General features: G+C 48.5%; 2 protein-coding genes across 13 annotated transcripts in view; one reads left to right on the plus strand and one right to left on the minus strand.

Moving 5' to 3' along the window:
- Positions 1-11: 11 nt before the first annotated feature.
- TCP11 (t-complex 11) lies at positions 12-7429 on the plus strand. Its single transcript, XM_064472115.1, is given in 10 exon segments — positions 12-189; positions 869-965; positions 967-993; positions 1701-1921; positions 2302-2438; positions 3126-3186; positions 3188-3327; positions 3628-3805; positions 4267-4430; positions 6009-7429. Coding segments are annotated over 10 exon segments (1377 nt in total). The 5' UTR covers positions 12-67; the 3' UTR covers positions 6239-7429.
- A 130-nt stretch (positions 7430-7559) lies between these two features.
- ANKS1A (ankyrin repeat and sterile alpha motif domain containing 1A) overlaps positions 7560-17255 on the minus strand; it is a 111252-nt gene continuing 101556 nt past the window's right edge. For 6 of the 12 annotated variants that reach the window (XM_064472108.1, XM_064472106.1, XM_064472105.1 and 3 more), the window contains 6 exons: positions 17061-17132; positions 16543-16629; positions 16029-16166; positions 15122-15292; positions 14554-14652; positions 7560-13851 (listed from right to left, as the gene is read on the minus strand). In XM_064472108.1, the coding sequence (XP_064328178.1) occupies positions 13732-13851; positions 14554-14652; positions 15122-15292; positions 16029-16166; positions 16543-16629; positions 17061-17132 (687 nt within the window). In that variant the 3' untranslated portion in view covers positions 7560-13731. The remainder of the gene's footprint in view (positions 13852-14553; positions 14653-15121; positions 15293-16028; positions 16167-16542; positions 16630-17060; positions 17133-17255) is intronic. The other 6 variants (XM_064472107.1, XM_064472111.1, XM_064472110.1 and 3 more) reach the window with 4 other exon arrangements.

Below are 17255 nucleotides of genomic sequence, written 5' to 3' on the forward strand. Positions count from 1 at the left end.
GCTAGCATTCCTTCTCTCATTTGCTTTATTCTGCTTCTCTCCAGCCAGCCCTCTGCAAGCTCTCCCCATGAATGAGCTACAGGAAATAACCGATGGCATTTCCAAACTGACCATTGTGCACAAAATTGTACTCAAGAGTGACTTCGAGCTGCAAGTGGCTAGCTTCGCCCCAAAAAGGGGTGCATATATGTTCAGGCTTGGTTCCTTTCTGTCGTGTTACAGAAAACATGTGAGAATGCGGGAAGGAGGTGGGTTTGGATCTGACTGTAGAAGTAGCAAGAAAATAGGATAGCTCCTAAAATAAAAAAAAATGTTGGAGCGTGTTTTATTTATTCATTGCCTCATGATTTACTAATAAGTTCTTAAATCTGATGAGCATCAGACATGACTCACTAACATTGAAAGATTTAGCGGCTTCAGCTGTGTAAGCTGTGACTTTGACATGAACAAAGCAGGCTTTTCAGTGAAGATCTCCTCCGAGGTGCCTACGCTTCATTTCAAGATCTGTTTAAGCAACTGACGTTCTCTCATTGCAAAAAACAAACACTAGCTAGAAAAACATTCTGTTGATCCCTTCTGAGGGCTTGGAGAGTTTCCTTGAAAAATGCTATGCTTTTTTTACCCCTCAGTTAAGATGGGTTGAAAGTGCTGCTTTTTATGAACAGGGTTGAAAGGAAGGTGTTCCACTTTAGAAGAACAGGAAATTCAGGTTGAGAGAGGTTTCCATGAGCTAGGGAAAGGTGGGGAGAAGAAAATGTCTAAAGACCTGAACTGCAATGAAAACCAAGAGGAATGGTCCCATTGAACTGAGAGATGGTGGTTGTCTGATGTTAATAGAAACCCTCTCCCCTCCTCTCTTCTTTCTTAGCCTGGAAGACAGAGCAAAGCAGATGTTGCACAAAGCCTTCTGGGACAGCCTGGAGGAACAGCTCTCTGCTCATCCCCCAGACTACACTCGAGCAATCTACTACACTGCTGCAAGAGATAAAAGAGGTGAGTTGTTCCTGAACCGGAGAAGATGGTTATGTTCAGAATTAATCCTCTCTGAATCATCACCTCAACCCTTACAGCCAATATTCCCATGTGAACATCCGTAAGAGGGAGGAGAAAACAGGCTACCTTTATAGGGAGACACAAATTACATAACTGCACCTTCCAAAACCTGTCTGAGAAGGAAATTCATTCTCTGGTCACAGGCCTTTAAAACACATACTCTCCCAAAAGGATGGCAAGCCTTTGTTTGAGCTGTTGGCTACAGTAACAGCTGGAGGCCATTCCCAGTATAGTGTCTGCCAAACAAAAATTGCAATTCTTTATACAAAACACACCTCTTTAGGTATATGAGGAGCTGTATCTACTACTTAAGTGTACAGTGAAGTGAGTAAGAACACGGCTTAGCACTAAAAGACACATGTTCTTAGCAGGGCATGAAGTTGCGTATAGTTTGCTTTTCAGTCTAAGCTCCAGACAGGTAACTCCCTTCTTTCCTGCATGACAGTAAACGAGGTTTTGCAAGATGTGAAACAGTAGCCAGACATCCTGAAGTGAGTCACTGGAGCCGAGGGATTGTGTGCCCCAGAATTTGTGTACCGAGTAGTTAGCTTAGTCTCAATACAAGGCCAGCCTCGATTCCTATTGAGCAACCTCAGAAAAACTGTTGAGTTCCTGGAACAAGAAGAGACGGCTGCTTCTTCGGCCAGGCCCTGCTGTTGTCGCTGCTGCCACGGCACAACCAACTGCGAAGCCAGACTGAAGAGGCCTTGGACATGAAGCTGATTAGACGGGAGGCTGAGCACGGGGCTTTGGGTATCCACGGTCTCGCCACGTACGCCCTTGGCACGATGGCAAGGCTGTGCGTGCCCATTCGAGATGAGGAAGTACAAGGGTTGCAAAGCCTCACAGACCCTGCTCAGCTTCTCAGGTGGGTGATGCTGGCTCGGCCTTGGTCTGCACAGACTGGCAAAACCTTCAAACATGAAACACTGAGTTAAGAGGAAGTTGCCTTGGAATTATGGCCAAAGACCCTTTCATGCATTCTGGGCTTTGACTTCCTTATTTTTTCCAGTGTAGACATACTCCTGTGGCCCAGCTGCAATTTAGACAGTAGAAGAGTCTTTAGTGAAGTAAATCTGCTTTATCTAGTAATTTTTAGGGACCACTCCAATTAGACTAAACAACCTTCTGTGAGAAAATGGAAGCAAGTCAGAGGATCTGAATTCCCCTTTCTCAGCATCCTAAAGTGGCCCCAATTACAGCATTTACTGCAGTATTAAACCTTCAACTCACTGTGTCTCATCCCAGCGAGATTTTCTGGGTGTTGGGCCTGATGAAAATGGATATGCTGAATTTTACCATCCAGAACCTCCATACCCACTTGCAGGGCCACACTGTCCACTACAAATGGAAGAAATTCCAGGAACTCCTGGATAAGCTGCCTAGTAAGTCAGAGGGGAAGGGAGAGGAGAACTGCTACTTCCATGGGAGCTATTAGAGCACTAAAAGGAAACTTAGTATTCCAAAGGTGATGCTTTCATCACTTGCTCAGTAACGGATGAGAGAAATGCCTCTAAAAGCTGGAGGGCCCCTGAGTCCCTTCCTCAAGGCTCTTCAATTAACATGCCTCGCAGAAAAGAAGTTACTTAGTGTGCTTTGGTTTCTGCACACATAAGACAGAGCTAACCACTTTCTCAGGAGGAACTGTAAATTCTCACGAGTTTAAAATGTTTTGAGATCCTCAGAGGAATGAGCAAAATGTTGTTAGAAGGCATATTTGAAGAGGAAAGCCTGCATTTGATGCAGACATCTCTTTTGCTAGGCTGTAGATTTCTCTCCGGCTCCCTCTCTCCTTCATTAGACTCCATCACAGGTGCTGCTGGGAGGCTGAAATCCTCTGTGCAACAGTGTTGTCCCAATACTAGTCTCAGCAGCCTAACCCTCTGCCCTGGCAACAGGATAATAATACTGTCAGTGATGGGGTAAGCCGTTCCCCACCATTCCAGCAGCCACCACGATGCCTTCACTTTCCAAATGTGCATCCCCTTCAGCTTGCAGCACAGTGTACCCGCTTCTTACTTAGCCTGACCAGTCTGTTCTTGCAAACATCTGCTTTTGTTAACCCATCGCAGACAGCCTGGGTCACACAAGTGAATGGCTGTGCAAAGCAGCAGTGTTGGCGTCCTCCTTGCAGCTGCCACCCCACCAGGCAGTCGGTGATTCGCTCGCCGGGGGCTGTCAGCGGTAGCGCGACTGTGCCAAGTCTCACGTCCGTGCAAAATCGAGGATACGTGAATCTCCTTTGCTGGGAGCCTGTGGAGAAGGAATACCCTGAGGTAGGAAAGTGCTTGGGCACTTTTACAGCGTTCAAAATGACCAAGTGTATCGGTTCTGCATCTTCCATAGAAAGAGCTGGCCAGACTCTCTGTCCCCTCTGCACCGTGAGTCACTGCACATGTTTTTTCCCCTGTGAAACAAATCGGGTTTTTCACAAAACTAAACCTCCCCGCTGCCAGGCAGCTGCCTTCCACTCAGCTTCATGGGGATGTTACAGCCCTGCTCCATGGCTTCAGATCTGCCGAGTTATCCCAGCTGCTGTTTCTACACCCACAGGCTGATTTGGTTTCTGTTCACAAACACTGTTTATGGATCAGGCCGCACTGCAGGAAGTATGAGTGCAAGTGAATCAGCTTACCATCACAGCTGCAGTGACCAGTGGCATGTGTGGAGGCACCTTATGTGACTCACCTGGGTTTGTAGCTAGGCTGAAACAGGTAACACAGGTCCTCTTGGAAGGGCTGTCTTGTACTAGGTGGGTTACTCTGAGTTTTCTTTTCCAGAAGAAGAAGAGTGAGTATGCAGGCATTGGTTGGTTGTGGGATGAAGAGCAGGAATCTTCCCCTGGAATTGGAAGAGATATCCAAAAAGCAGCCAGGTCTACTGCAAGGAGTGGTGGAAGCCAGCCAGCATTTTTAGCTGGGAGTTAATTCTCTAGAGCAATAGTCTCTTCCAGATTAGAGATGAAAATTAGTAGTGCTGATCACTATTTCATGAGTCAGCTGCAGGGGAGTCTCTGCTTGCCAAAGTTCTGGGAAGGGAAGCTTAGTTCGCAGAGCTCTGGCTGTATGTTCGTTGTCCTGTGCTAGTTGGCCGTGACGGCACGGCACAGCACAGGCATGTGGAGAGGCTTCCCTCTTTGTTCTGTGCCTGCAAGACCCCTTCCCCAAGCAATGTGAGTCATGGCCCTAGTGCACGTACCTTTGTGTGATTTAGGTATGAAGACGCTTTAGAAGATGTCAGCGAACAAGTGCTCCAGGAAGTCAGCAGGACTCTCTCACAGCTGGGTTACGCTGCTTTTACCACTGACAAATGTGCTTCCCTGAAAGGCCAGACAAAAAGCACTGCAGACAAGGGCAATGCAGTCTGGCATGTCATCGGTGAGGCTCCCGGCTTAGGTCTAACTCCACCTTGAAGCCACTTTGCACTTGTAGGCCATAGCTTAGGTTTAGGCTAATGACCCTGGAGCATGGTACTAGCATCGGTACTAGCAAAACAGACTCCCTGCATTGAGCAGAACTTCTGCTTGAGGGTGGGAGTGTCTGGCTGCCCCACACAGGGAAGCTAGGTTTAGAAACTACCTTGATTTTCCTGTTCCACCCTGAAACGCTCCCAAACAGTAATTGCTTTGAAAAATCTCTTAAATCCTCCCATCCTTGCTAAAAGCTAAACAGGCCCAAGCACACAGTCTGTCCCTAGGTAGTGTTGCAATCTTCAGTCTAGGATGTAGAGTGAGAGCTTAATCACTGGCTGTAGTAAAGCACCAGGCTAAGATCTTTAAATAATATTTATCCCTAGAGAGTGCACTGCTTGGTATTCAGCTAACCAGCTGCCCTGTGATGCTGCTCCATCAAAATATTTATTCAAACGGTTTGGATAAGAGCTGGTTATTTTGACCTTTTATTAGTACTTTGAACACTAACTCCGCATCAGATTGCGGTGCCACAGGCAGCTAGTATGCTACGGGAAAGATTATTTCCACATGGAAGACTAGCTTTTATCAGCTATGAAAATAAGGTGAGGCTCTTCCTGCCCACTGTTTCATCTAGTTAAGTATCTCCTTCCCAGCCTGTGTAGACTCCACCACACTGTTTATTTGGGTTTATTCTTTCCATGTCAGAGCAGGCTATTTTGTTTTGATGTCATTCAGAAGGCTGAATTAATAGCCTAAACCAAACCTTGATAAACCTACAGGCTGGGCAGTGCGTGCTGGCAGTGACTCACCGGTGGTACAGCGTTAGAAGCTGCAGAACTAGACAGCCTTCCCCACGCCGTGTCTGAAAAGTCAGCCCCGTCTCTCGCCTGCAGTCTTGGCCATTATCAGCGTTTTCCACACTCACTTCAAGTGCAAGAACATCTGAAGCAGCCGGGTAGTTAAATCTCAGCTCTGCGTTCCTCAGAGAGGCTTCTTGAATGCTTTCAATTTCAAAATGCTGCTGTGGCAGGCAAGATAAATCCCGGCCTCTGAAGTTCTGTATTCCATTACACTTCTAAGATGCTTGACACTTCAATGCAGTACCAAAAAAAACCTCTCAGAGTGGGTGAAAAATCTTTACTGTTGACCTGCTCCACTTTAATGTTAGGGTTGATGGATTTGACCGTTCTTAACTCCTCCAGCCCAGTATCTCAGTGACAGCCATTGTCAGAAGCAGCTACGCAGCACAAAGTGAAAACAAGTATTCCTGATGCTCAATTACTCTCCTTGTGTCACACACTTTCGCCTTGGTTCCTGTGCTGGATGCTGTTTGATCTGCTTAGTAGTTGGAAGAATAATACATTAATCCATTCTGTCCCTGAGTTGATCAAGCGCGTGACTCACCCCCAGCATCTTGCCACGATGCTGCTGTCCTCAGAGCTGCTCTTGACTGCGTGGAGAAGCCTTTGTCTCAAAACTAGCTGTCTGAGCAAAGGTCACCTGTCCATTTAATTCTTTGTTGTCATACTTATGCTCCTTACAGAGCAGCAGCTTCATTCCTTCCTCAGCCTTTTCATTTCCCCTGATGGACAGAATTCTCTGAAAGATTTCCCAGAGGGTCTTCAGGAAGAGCTGCTGGAAGTCGGGTGCAGGTTTGGAAGGATGATCCGCCACAACAGGCAGGTGTTTGGACCTTGCTACTCAGGGATTCTCAAGCAGGTGCTTCTCCCAAATGCAGAACCAGACTCAGCTGCAGGGATGGATTCTTTCTGATCATCTTCACCATGTGCTGGGCAGGGGTGGAACATGCTCTCAACAGTTTCTCAAATCATGCCTCAGCTTGTTTAAAAAAAAAAAAAAAAAAAAAAAAAAATCGATCGGAGAAATCCACCCGGGCCCAGCATTGCTACTGGGAAGTGACATGGCAGTATCTGAATAAACCTCTCAATGACAAAAGGTAGTGGCTTTTTTTCCTAAAAAAAACTGCCTCAATTTGGTGGGGAAGGCAATGGGCTGTGGAGCTCATAAAACTGCGGTGCAACTTAGGCTTTTTTTTAATTCAAGGTGTTAATTCTGCCATGGGCCTGTAACCTACTTTGCTGACACATTAGTCACAGCTTAGGGATGCTGTTTGCATTTGATAAAGCCACATGGTATTTAAAATCATTAAAACTGCTCAATATATTTCAATGTTAGCTTGAAAATCTGACTGACTGAATTATTATAAATGGAGCATACGGTATAAATTTAGCAATCCCTGGTGTATTTAGTATTTCACATTAGCCGGATTTTACTTGACATGAAAATCTGAACTTTAACCTGTATTTAAATGTCTGCATTTCTTGCTCTAATTTTACATAATGAAAACATCCTGCTTCTCGGCAAGTAAAAATCGTTGCTGGGTAAATACTTCATATAAAGGCTGCCTGAACTGTTACAGTTGTTACATGAAACACTTGCTGCCGTGCTACAGAAAAGCGATTTTAGTGTTTATCGTGAGTAAATTAGGGGCCTGACAGTCCCCAGTGGAACAATGCTTGCAGGTGTGCATTAGTGGGGTAAAAATGAGCTTTTCTCACGTCACAGGGAGAACATACACAAAGTGGTCAGAGACAGCTGTGCTAGAGGTGGCTCTATCTTTAACAGAACATGTGGATGCATTTTTATGCATAAATTAGTTTGTCTCAAAATAGTAATATTCAAGATCTGGGGGATCACTTTGACTAACTGCAAAAAGAGCAGCTTCAACCAGAGTGACCTCTGGGCAGCCGGCAGTCCCCATCCCGTGCGCCCCACACCTCGCGACAGCACGGACCCCGTTCTGCTCCCAGCTTGTCGGTGTCCCACAGCCGCAGCACATCAACCCTGCACCATGCTCGGACGGTTCTGTGTTCCTCGGATTTACAAAGCCAAGAAGCGCAGGTACCGTGCTCGCCTGAGCGAATTAACCACCTTGCAGCCGCCTGCCCTCACCCCTCTGCTCTTCCCTCCCCCGGTCAGGCCTGCGAGCTGAGGACAAGAGCAGCATTGCTTTAACACAGATGACCAGGAGACTTCAGTGTAACATGGAGCTCACAGTGACGACAGGCGAACATGTGTCTAAGTTGGTTTATTAATTCAGTCTGTTCTAAGTTGTACAATTATGAAAACAACAAAACGACTGCTGGAAGCCCAGGAATATTTACAATCTCGCCTTGTTGTAGTGAGGTCAGTCTATGTTGTTGCACAGATTGGTTATGTTTGGTACCACAAGATGTTTAAAATTCCGACAAATTCAAACAGATTAACAATTGTATATACAGGAAAAAAAAAAGGAAATTCAAGTATCAAAATACAGACAGATTAAATAACATTTGTATTACAAATCAGTCCCACTGCCGTACATCACAATTAGCAAAAATGTCTACATTGCAAACTGAACTTGACTGTTCTCTGCCCTGTTAGGGAATCTCAGGTTATTCTTCCATGGAAAAGAAAAAACATTTGAGCTAGATCGACTTTGCAAAAGCAGCACAGTTACTTCCTTTTGAAGAAATAATAATAAAAAAAAGCAGTAAGTAATGCCAATATGAGACCTAAAAAGGAGACCTTTTGCAACAAGACAGCGTTGCAAACACCATGCTTGCTCTAAAATAAAAACCTGGTTGCATGGAAATGATGCAAGCAGAAGAAAGCCAGGGGAGATTCTGCTGCTGCTGCTAGAAACGTCTGAAGTGGGGTGGAAAGAGCATTAAAGCAATTGACTCCACTTCAGCTGCGCACGGGACTGGACGTGTTTGGAGGGACTATTTGGCATCTGGTCTGTGTCTCAGCAGCCTTGTGAATGTACGAGCTTTTCACTAGAGGTACATCCTGGAAGGTGCTGCATCTTTTCCCTGGGAGGGGGACAGGCACGTACCCCGCAAAAGTTGCATAATTTCTTCTAAAAAGAACAATCCCAAAGCGAGTTCAGAGTCAGCTGAACAGCTAAGATTAGCTTTTTTTCTTTGTAGATACAAAATTAAAAAGGATAAAGCAGCTTCAAATTGGGAAAAAAAAATTCCCTGTATAAAAAAAGATAACAACTCTGCATCTTGGTTTACCCATCTGGAGTTCTCAGCCCAGACTCATGCCACGCACAAACCAACAACTTTAAAATACAATCTGTCCTTAAATAGGGGAACAAGGCCCAGGGCAGTGCCACCTTTTCCCAGGCAGGTAACAGAGCAGATGCATTTTGATTCGAAGTCATATTCAGCACCAGAAATTTAGGGCACTTTCCTCCAGATACCACGAAACCCTGTAGGGAGGAAGAGCCAGAACACTGTGCGATGGCCGGGTTAGCAGGTTACCGGCAGTTGGCGATGGCATGGTCCAGGATCAGTCTCGGGCATGCAAGTACCTTGAGAAAAGCCATCGAAATAAAAGGGGAGATGCGCTGCCAGAACAATTGCTTTGTCTATGAAGTGAGAAAGAGAGTATCTGGCTACAGAACTGTTGGATCACTAAAGACAACCAGAGGATTACACGCAGGACTGGAAAGGACCACCAGGGTCACCAAGCCCAGTCCCCCAGCGATTGGAGTCTTCATCACCACGTCACCTCCAAGCCAACCTTCAAAAAGCTCATGCATCAAAAAAGAAAGGTGTCCCTCCTCCCAAGCAGAGGTTCAATTTGCAATCTCTCCAAAAAGACTTGTTGCCAACACACCAAATATTTACACTTACACCAGTATGAATTGCAACATATGCATAACAAGGAATGTTAGGTTTCCTAAAGTTATCAACTTAAAAAAAAAAACAACAAACAACCTCCACTTCCTCCTCCTAATCATTTACAGGTCTATGCCCTCGGGATTACGGTTCACTTCTCCCAGCCTTACTGGCGAGAGAGACTAAATGAAATCCTGACATACAGCAGCAACTGGAGTTAAACAGAAATTATTTGGGCATATCATTCTTGTAAAGCAGCAGGGTACCACATCCCCAACCTTTACAATGCCTGTCGAGGTTAGAACAAAATGTGCTGCGCTACAGTTTTTTATCTGAAGACTTCAAATCACAACCATTTTAACATCTCTCCCTTGAGGGGAACAGTACTGTGAAAACACATAAGGCCCAGCCAAAACTACTGTTAAATACTCTGGTAATTTGAAAGACAAGTAAGCACACAGCACCTTCGAGATGGTGGCATCTGGGGATACTGGACTTAGACAGGGGCCAAGCCATCCGCAGGTTGATATGATTTATCCTCGGGTAGGGACTGTTTCAGTGTAATGCCCAAAATTTAACTCCTTATTTATCTTCTGAAATTGTTGCACGAATTAAATAATGAGCTAGTATCAAAAAAGTGCTAAATCACAATTGAATATACTTTAAAAAAAACCAAAACAAAACAAAAAAACAAACCAAAAAACCAAACCCAACCCTTCAGGGCATAACTGCATTTAAAAACAAGACAGGTGCACAAGAGACTGGAGAAGGGAGTCGTCTCCAGATATTCAGTGTGTAAATGGGAATTGTGTCCTTGCCATAGAAATGTCAAGTATTGCAACGCAACAGTTCTCTGTAGGGGAAGCAAGCTTTGTACCATCGGTAATACTTGGCCACAACCACTCTGGGGTGAAAGATTCTTTGCAGACTCTTCCTTATTTCCATTTGCTATAAAAGTGTGGAGTAGCTTTGAAAACAAAGGATGCAGACTTACCCTGCAAGGCTTCTCACACTGGAGGAAGTTATTTCCAAGAATTTGCCGTTCTCTACTGTTCACCCAGAATCGAAGCAAATTTAAGTACCGTTAGAGATGTGCACACCACTCCCACTGCTAAGACTTTCTATTGTACTCCTTGCCAGACTGCGTGGATTCTCAGTAAATAAGGATATATTTTTTTTCCTCACCAAAAAACTGCATTGCTACATTTAAACCATGAACTGGAGTTGTTCTGTTATCATTTTGTGTGTTAAAAAAAGAAACGGGTCGAAAGACATTTGTCTCAAACTAGAAAAGGTGACATCGCTCTCAGAAGTCTCAACTTTCCTTTCCTAGAAATGGAGAGAGCTGCTTTCCTCAGCTGGTGGCTGGGATCCCTTTCCCCCCTCTGCTTTGGAAGCCCTCACTGAGCAGCCATGCACCCACTCCGAGGCAGACACCAGTGCCAGGTGGAGATGATCTTCATGTCAGCAGGCCACTGCTTCTTAGGTCTCTGCCCCGCTACTACATTTCCATGGTAGGAGACAGCTGCCCGGAGATCAGCTTTTCAGAGGCAAACAGAAAGGAAGATAATGGAATGAATGATTTCCGAGTCATATAAAAAAACAAGCGCTGGGAAAGACGAAGGCGTATGGCCAGGAGATGAGACACAGCCGTGAGGGTTATGGACACACAGCGGAAGCTCTGTAGTTCTGCCTGTGATCCCCGCTGGGTTTGGATGGTCACCCTTAGAAAGGCACATGCTCTAGTGACCCAGTTTTAGGAGGTGCTGAGGAACCTGCCCTTCCCAGCTGAAGGCAGGGGGAGACACAAGAGCTCAGACTCTCTAAACTCCCGTGTACGTGTGGGCGACTGCATGGTCGATGCTTATGCATAGAAACTGCACTACCATCACTACCATTAATTCACTTTCTCTTTGAAGGATACAGAAACCCTCAGGGCACCCTTACAGCTCAGAGAGATGCCGGTCCAACCCAAACCCAACCTTTGGATCACCTCAGACACACCAATATTCTCTGGCTGGCAGGAGGGCACTGCAGCACCTCAGGCAACTGCAGGGTGACCTCAGCTTCGGGGTCTTTAGGCAGAGGAGTGCTGGCTCTACGTTAAGCAGCTCCATGGCATATGAAATATATATACTAGACTGAGCTTTCTTTTTTAGTCCTCTCACTTGGGCTCTTACTAGCCTGGCCCTTGTTTTGAAGTCAGTTTGCCGCTCAGTGCCATAAAGCCACAAAGGACTTGGGAGATCAAAACCATTCCTGAGAAAGAGCTGAATAAAGATTTTGAAACATCATGTTTCACCTAAGTCTGGGGAAACAGCAGCTGTCAGGCAACAGCCCTGGCAAAACTTGGACTTGTTCTAGCCACTAAATACCAGGTGTATAAATAACCCTGGGCTGCTGTTCTGACCGCTCACCACTGATGCCAACTGGTGATCGCAAAGGGAGATTTGGGGTAAATTCTAAAAGCTGTTTTGGAAATGAAGCTTTACTGGAGATGTGAGTGCATCCCCCTCCTCGCTTACATCTAAGATGTCCACCCAGACATCGCATGCAGAGGTGAGCACGTAGCTGCTGTCCACCTCCCTTCACAGCTCTCCGACACAGACCCACTGTCACCGCCAGCTCTCCAGAACTGGGCTGCGAGGGGATTTTGCCAAGACACAAAACCTCCACTCAGTTCAGATGCTCACACCAAGGTGCACATTGGCGAGCTTTGTGCAGCCCAATTACACAGGGCTGCAGCCCTTCTCGCACTGCCCCATCTGCTCAGCCCCCTTCCCGGGAAAGGTGCAACAGCCGCTGCCTGCGAGGAGCTGGTCGGGGTCCAAGAGGCAGCTTTGCTACAAGGCCGTCTGTGCAAGTTAAGCACTTCATCCGTCAGGAGAGCATCGGGGCTTTGCTGCCACAGTGTGGAAGTCGCAGCACCTTTCACTAAAGGGTCTTAAAACCACTCTGCAAACAGAGCAAGCCTTACGCCCGAGAGGGAGGCAAGTCTGTCCCCATCCCGTACACGGGGAAACTTAGGTAAAGAGAGGCGATGTTGCTTGGACACACAGCAAGTCAGGGAGAAGCAGCACCAGGGCAGGAGTCCTGCCTCCCAGTGCTGGTATTCGTCAGATCCTCCTCCTCCTCAGTTTCATCTCAGTGAGACTGAAAAGCTCAATTGCAAATGCAAGCGAAGGAATGAGGGGTAGGAACATGGACACTCGCCGGGGCTTTCACAGGGTCGTGAACACTGTATGGCTTTCCCAGACCTGCCCCAGCTCTGCTCCGCCCTGTGCCAAGCGCCCTGTGGTCTCATGCAGGCGACTCCCAGTCACATTCTGATATTAAAAGCTGTTTCTACTGAGATACACAGAAATGGGACATTTTCCCAGAATAAAAACATGTGCGCTTGAGAAACAGCCAGAAAAGGCAGAGGTGCCCCGTGACGCAGGGCCATCTCTAAGTGAAATCCTCACTCTCAAGGATGAAGGGCGACAGATGTTTCAAGATCCCTATAGCCCTCAACACGCAATGGTTCATAGACTTAACACAAGCTTTAGATCAGCAGCAGACTGATTTCAATCACATTTCTCCCTTCAGCAAAAAAAAAAAAAGTACAACCGCAGCAAGCTTGCTGAACACAGCAGAGCTCTGTCTGCTTTATCAGACCTCGAACAGTACCCAGCCCCTCTCAAACACCTTTCCTTCCCAGCACGGGGCTAACAACATGTGCCTTTAAAAGTTTAACCTCTTTACAATCTGCCAAGTGAGAACTATGCCTGTAGCTCATGAGGAGTTTGGTGAGTGTAAACAGAAGGACTATGGGGGTGGGGAGGGGGGAACCCTACAAGGGACTGAAATGCATGCAACCAGAACAGCACCTTGTCTCTGAGAGGGACAAAGCTCACAGTGGGAACGATCACACCTGGCCCAGACCAGCGCTCCCGTCAGGGCAGTTTTTCTGCTCCAGGCTTTGAGGGGAGAGACTGTGGGCAAGGGTCCCCGTGAGGAAATCTAGTGAACGTGTGTTATTTGCAGACAGCATCACAGTGGTTAGTGTCGATTCGAGTGGCAGGTAAGAAGAGGGGTGAGTTCACTGGAACAGTACGCAGCCGTGGCTCAGTCAGGAAGAAGAGGATCTAGGAGGAGGGAGTGCGTGCACCGCAGAGACAAGAGGTCTCCATCAGTCCAAGGATAAGAAGGTGAAATAGAAAAAAAAAGGCCTGGGGAGCGTCACGTTGCCCCAGGGATTCACAGTGCCAGAGCGAGGGGCAAGACGTGAAAACGGCAGGCGGCTTCCTGGATCCACATCTCCGATTCCCCCAGCCTGCATCCCTCTGCACCTCCCACCTCACAGATATCTAACAGCGTGTTACCCTTGTTTCCGAGTAAGGAGAATTCACAGTGTTCAGTAGTGATCAGGTACAAAAGCCATGTAAGTCTACAGTCTCCTAAGTGCTGCTGCCTTTGACGAAGTGCCTACGCGGGGCTCAGTGCGAGCAGCTGGAGGAAGAGGGAGTTTAGAACAGCAGACAGATCAGATCGCAAAGGCACGGTTAGACTAGGTGGACACGGGGTGTGTTTGCTTTAGAAGATAGTGGTCTCATACTTAGTGCTGAGGGTCCGCTTGGAGTCCTGTTTGGGGTCCACAACCCAGGAGACACTGGCATGAGACTGGGAGTCTTGGTCCACTTCAGGGGGCTCCAGCTAGAAAATAAGGAAAGAAAGGGCATGTTAGGTCACCCTTGTTTCTGGGACAGAACGAGCGGGGATTCAAAGCACAGAGAGGCTGCTGCTCTGCCTAATGCCCATCCCAAAAACGTGCACGTGTGTGGGGAAGCAGCTCTTGCTGGGGAGGCATTCAAGTCTTCCACAGCTAAAACGTGTCTAGCCACGTCAGGCTCAACCCAGCAGCCTGAGATGACCCGAGTTAGGCCTGCGAGCCCCTATTACCATTAGCAACGGCTTCACTTCATCTCACAAACAAGTGTGAAAAGTTCAGCGCTATAAAGATGGTACTATAGAAAAAAAAAAGCAAAGGGAAAGAGAGGGAGACAGCTCCTGGCAGGTGAACTCCCATGTGATTTACTCTCCCAACCAAGCAAAGCTCTTTCATCTTGTCCTCCTAAATCAGGATCCTACAGGAAGGTTAACAACACCAGAAAGCACAACGCAGTTAGCTGAGAGCTGCCACTCTACATCAGCGGGGACGGATATGAGCCGTTTGTCCCTGGGGTTCCTCTGAGCCCATGGTACAGCCCTGGAACGAGCAGGGAGGGAAGACAGCAGCGAGGCAGGACACCCAACCACAGCAGGAGACGAGGGAAGCGGGGAGGCAGGCGGGCCGGCGGCAGCGGGGGCAGCCCGGGTCGGTTCGTAATGGAAGATGGCAGGAAGAAGGGTAAAGACCTTAGCTCCGGGACTAACAGACTGCAGCGGCAGGTAGGAGGGGCGGTGTGTTGTACAGGTGTGACAGTAACAACAGCGAGTGTCGGGAGGGAGCGGCACCTGAGCGGGGGGAGCAAGCAGAACACAGACAAAAGGAGACATTAAAGGAAGGCAATGGCTTATGCAGCAGTCCCTGCTCCTCAGCAGCTCCAGTATCAGCTGGTTTTGGCTACAGGGGCACTCCGGTGGTGCAGACTGCAGGCTACCTGCTCATTGTACTGCAGCTCTGCAGGGTTCGCATATGGAAGCTGTGCTGGTCCCAGCAGGACACCTAATCCCCATCCCACCCCGGCTACTTCCACCTCTGCTGGCCCTGATCCTACCCGGGGAAGCCCTAATGCCACAGCAGGGCTGTCAGCAGAGCCACGGACACTGCAGTATCAGTGGTGCCTGAAGCTATGGGCACCCTGTCAGGATCTGGGCTCCCCCCACCACGAAGGGGAAGGTTTAAGCATGTGGTGCCCAAAAGAAATCCCAGCTCAGATCGTGCAGATCGCACCCAGCAGCCTGCTGGCCCACACATACGTACTGCGGATTTCCTCGTGCCGGCTCGTGGTTTAGGCACCGGTTTGGAAGATTTTGTTTCGATCATTTCTCCTGCTGCAGCACCCAGAGGCTTCGCTCTCTGGGCTTGGAGGGCCAGCTGGTAGGCAACCTCAAACGCCTGCCCCAATGTGAGGATGATCTCATACGTCAGGTTCTTCGGAGAGATCACAGAAAACACAAAGCTGTCAGGTGCATACGAGCTACCTTGCCCTGCACAGAGTCTGTGCGGCTCAGTGGCTTGCTCTGGAGATGCAGACCTCGGCAGAGCCCATCGCCTTTCTGTTAGCAGGTTGCATCCTGCCGTCTCCCTGGCAAAGCCGCTCTGCACGCATGGGGCAGTGCTGAGCTCCTGCCCCGCAGGGGAGCCAGCACCAAGCTGCCTCCGCACTCGCACAGCCCGGGCAGGGGGGACCACCTGCGAGCCTGCTACAGCCCCGTAAGCATTGCAGTTTAGCAGCGTTTTGCATCGTAAAGAGAAAAAGCCCAAATGCCTTGTACAGCCGATTCTGCCCAAGAATAAAAGCAAGTTATGCTTCCACACTCTCGGTGAATTAAAAGGCTGTTAAATCAGCCTATTACGCTCAATATAATTGAGAGCGTATTAGGGTTTTGTTCACGGCATGTTCCCCAGGAGCGAAAATCTCCTGCCCTGCTTTATTCAGCACTGGAGACTGCGGTAATGAAGCCAGACAAATATTCTCTTTGTCAATAGAGCTCCAGAGTAAAGGCATTTTGAGCCAGGACTCTGAAAGGAATATTTTAGGGTAGAAACAAGTCAAAGAGCCCTAGAATGGACCAGATCCTGGTCTATGACTTGTCAGTAAAGCTGAGTGAAGAAACAAGCAAAGGACTGCAGCCCGCTGGGAGAATAGATGCGATAACCCACTCACCACATCCACAGTGCTGAAGACATGGCAGTAGTGGTGGCTGGTCTGCAGGTCCTTGGTGATGTAGGCAAATGTGCAGAGATCCTCGGGGTCCTGAGCAGCGCAGGAGATATTCCGAATCTCGTGCTCAGCAATGACATTCTGCCGGGGTCAACCACAAGCACCTGTCACCTTCTGGGCATGGCAAGTACACCCGGCAAACGATGGCCATGGCAAGAATGTACTCGGGGCAGGGAGGAAAAGAGGTCCTGGCAGGGAGGGGGGACTCCCAGCCAGACCAGTTCTCACTCCCTCCTGTGGTAGGAATAAATGGCAACACGGTCCACAAGCAGCCAGTCTGCTGAGCCTTCAGCATTCCGGTAACAGTCACCACCTCGGTGCTCTCCCACAGCCCCAGCAGCTCCTCAGGACCAGCCGTGGCTTCTGGAGCCACCAGATATGACCTGCAGCACCCCAGCCAGGTGGGACTGCAGGTCTCGTCCCTCCAGACACCGATGTTGAGGCACCTGAAGCTCACCTTGTTAGAGGCATCGATGAACTTCACCCCTTTGTAGGTGATGGACAGTATTATGGTCGGGATCTTCTTCATATGCTCTGTGGATTTCTTCAGAAACAAGAAGATTCAAGTGACCAGTTGTGAATAAATGCTCCCTTCTTCACCACCCCACCAGGCCATGCCAGAGAACCCCAGGGCACTGCCCCACAGAGGCAGGCTTCGAGGGTCTTGGACCAAGAGGAGGAAAGCCTGCTCGTGGTGGAAGCAGAGGCGAAGGGACAGGGACCTGAAGTGAACCCAGCACCCCCTTTCCCCAACAAAAACACCTGTTCGCCCACCGCACAAACCTTCCAACTATGGGGAAAAGTGCTGGGGAGGGACAGCTCGCCAGCGAGAGCGGCGCAGCCTGTGAGGTGGTCTGGGTCCCTGCTCTGCACAGGGGCAGCCTGCAGGGTTTGGGGAACCACTGAGATCCCCCCATTGCCCTCTCCACATCACCCATCACTGGGTGTGAGTGAATCCCCCCGCAGCCTCCATACCCTCATCTTGGCACACGCATCCTGCGTAGACTCTGTCCCTCGCAGGTCTTTGATCAACATGGAGCCCAAGTACTGTTTGGAAGAGGGGGAGATGTTAACATGCTCCCAGACATCCTAAAGGCTTCAGGCAGGAAACCCTGCCGACCCCAAGGCAATGCCATGGCCCCATCACGGCCAGCAGCTGTGGCTGGGGAG

The sequence above is a fragment of the Phalacrocorax carbo genome, chromosome 23 (genome assembly GCF_963921805.1).
Source record: "Phalacrocorax carbo chromosome 23, bPhaCar2.1, whole genome shotgun sequence".
NCBI lineage: Eukaryota > Metazoa > Chordata > Aves > Suliformes > Phalacrocoracidae > Phalacrocorax > Phalacrocorax carbo.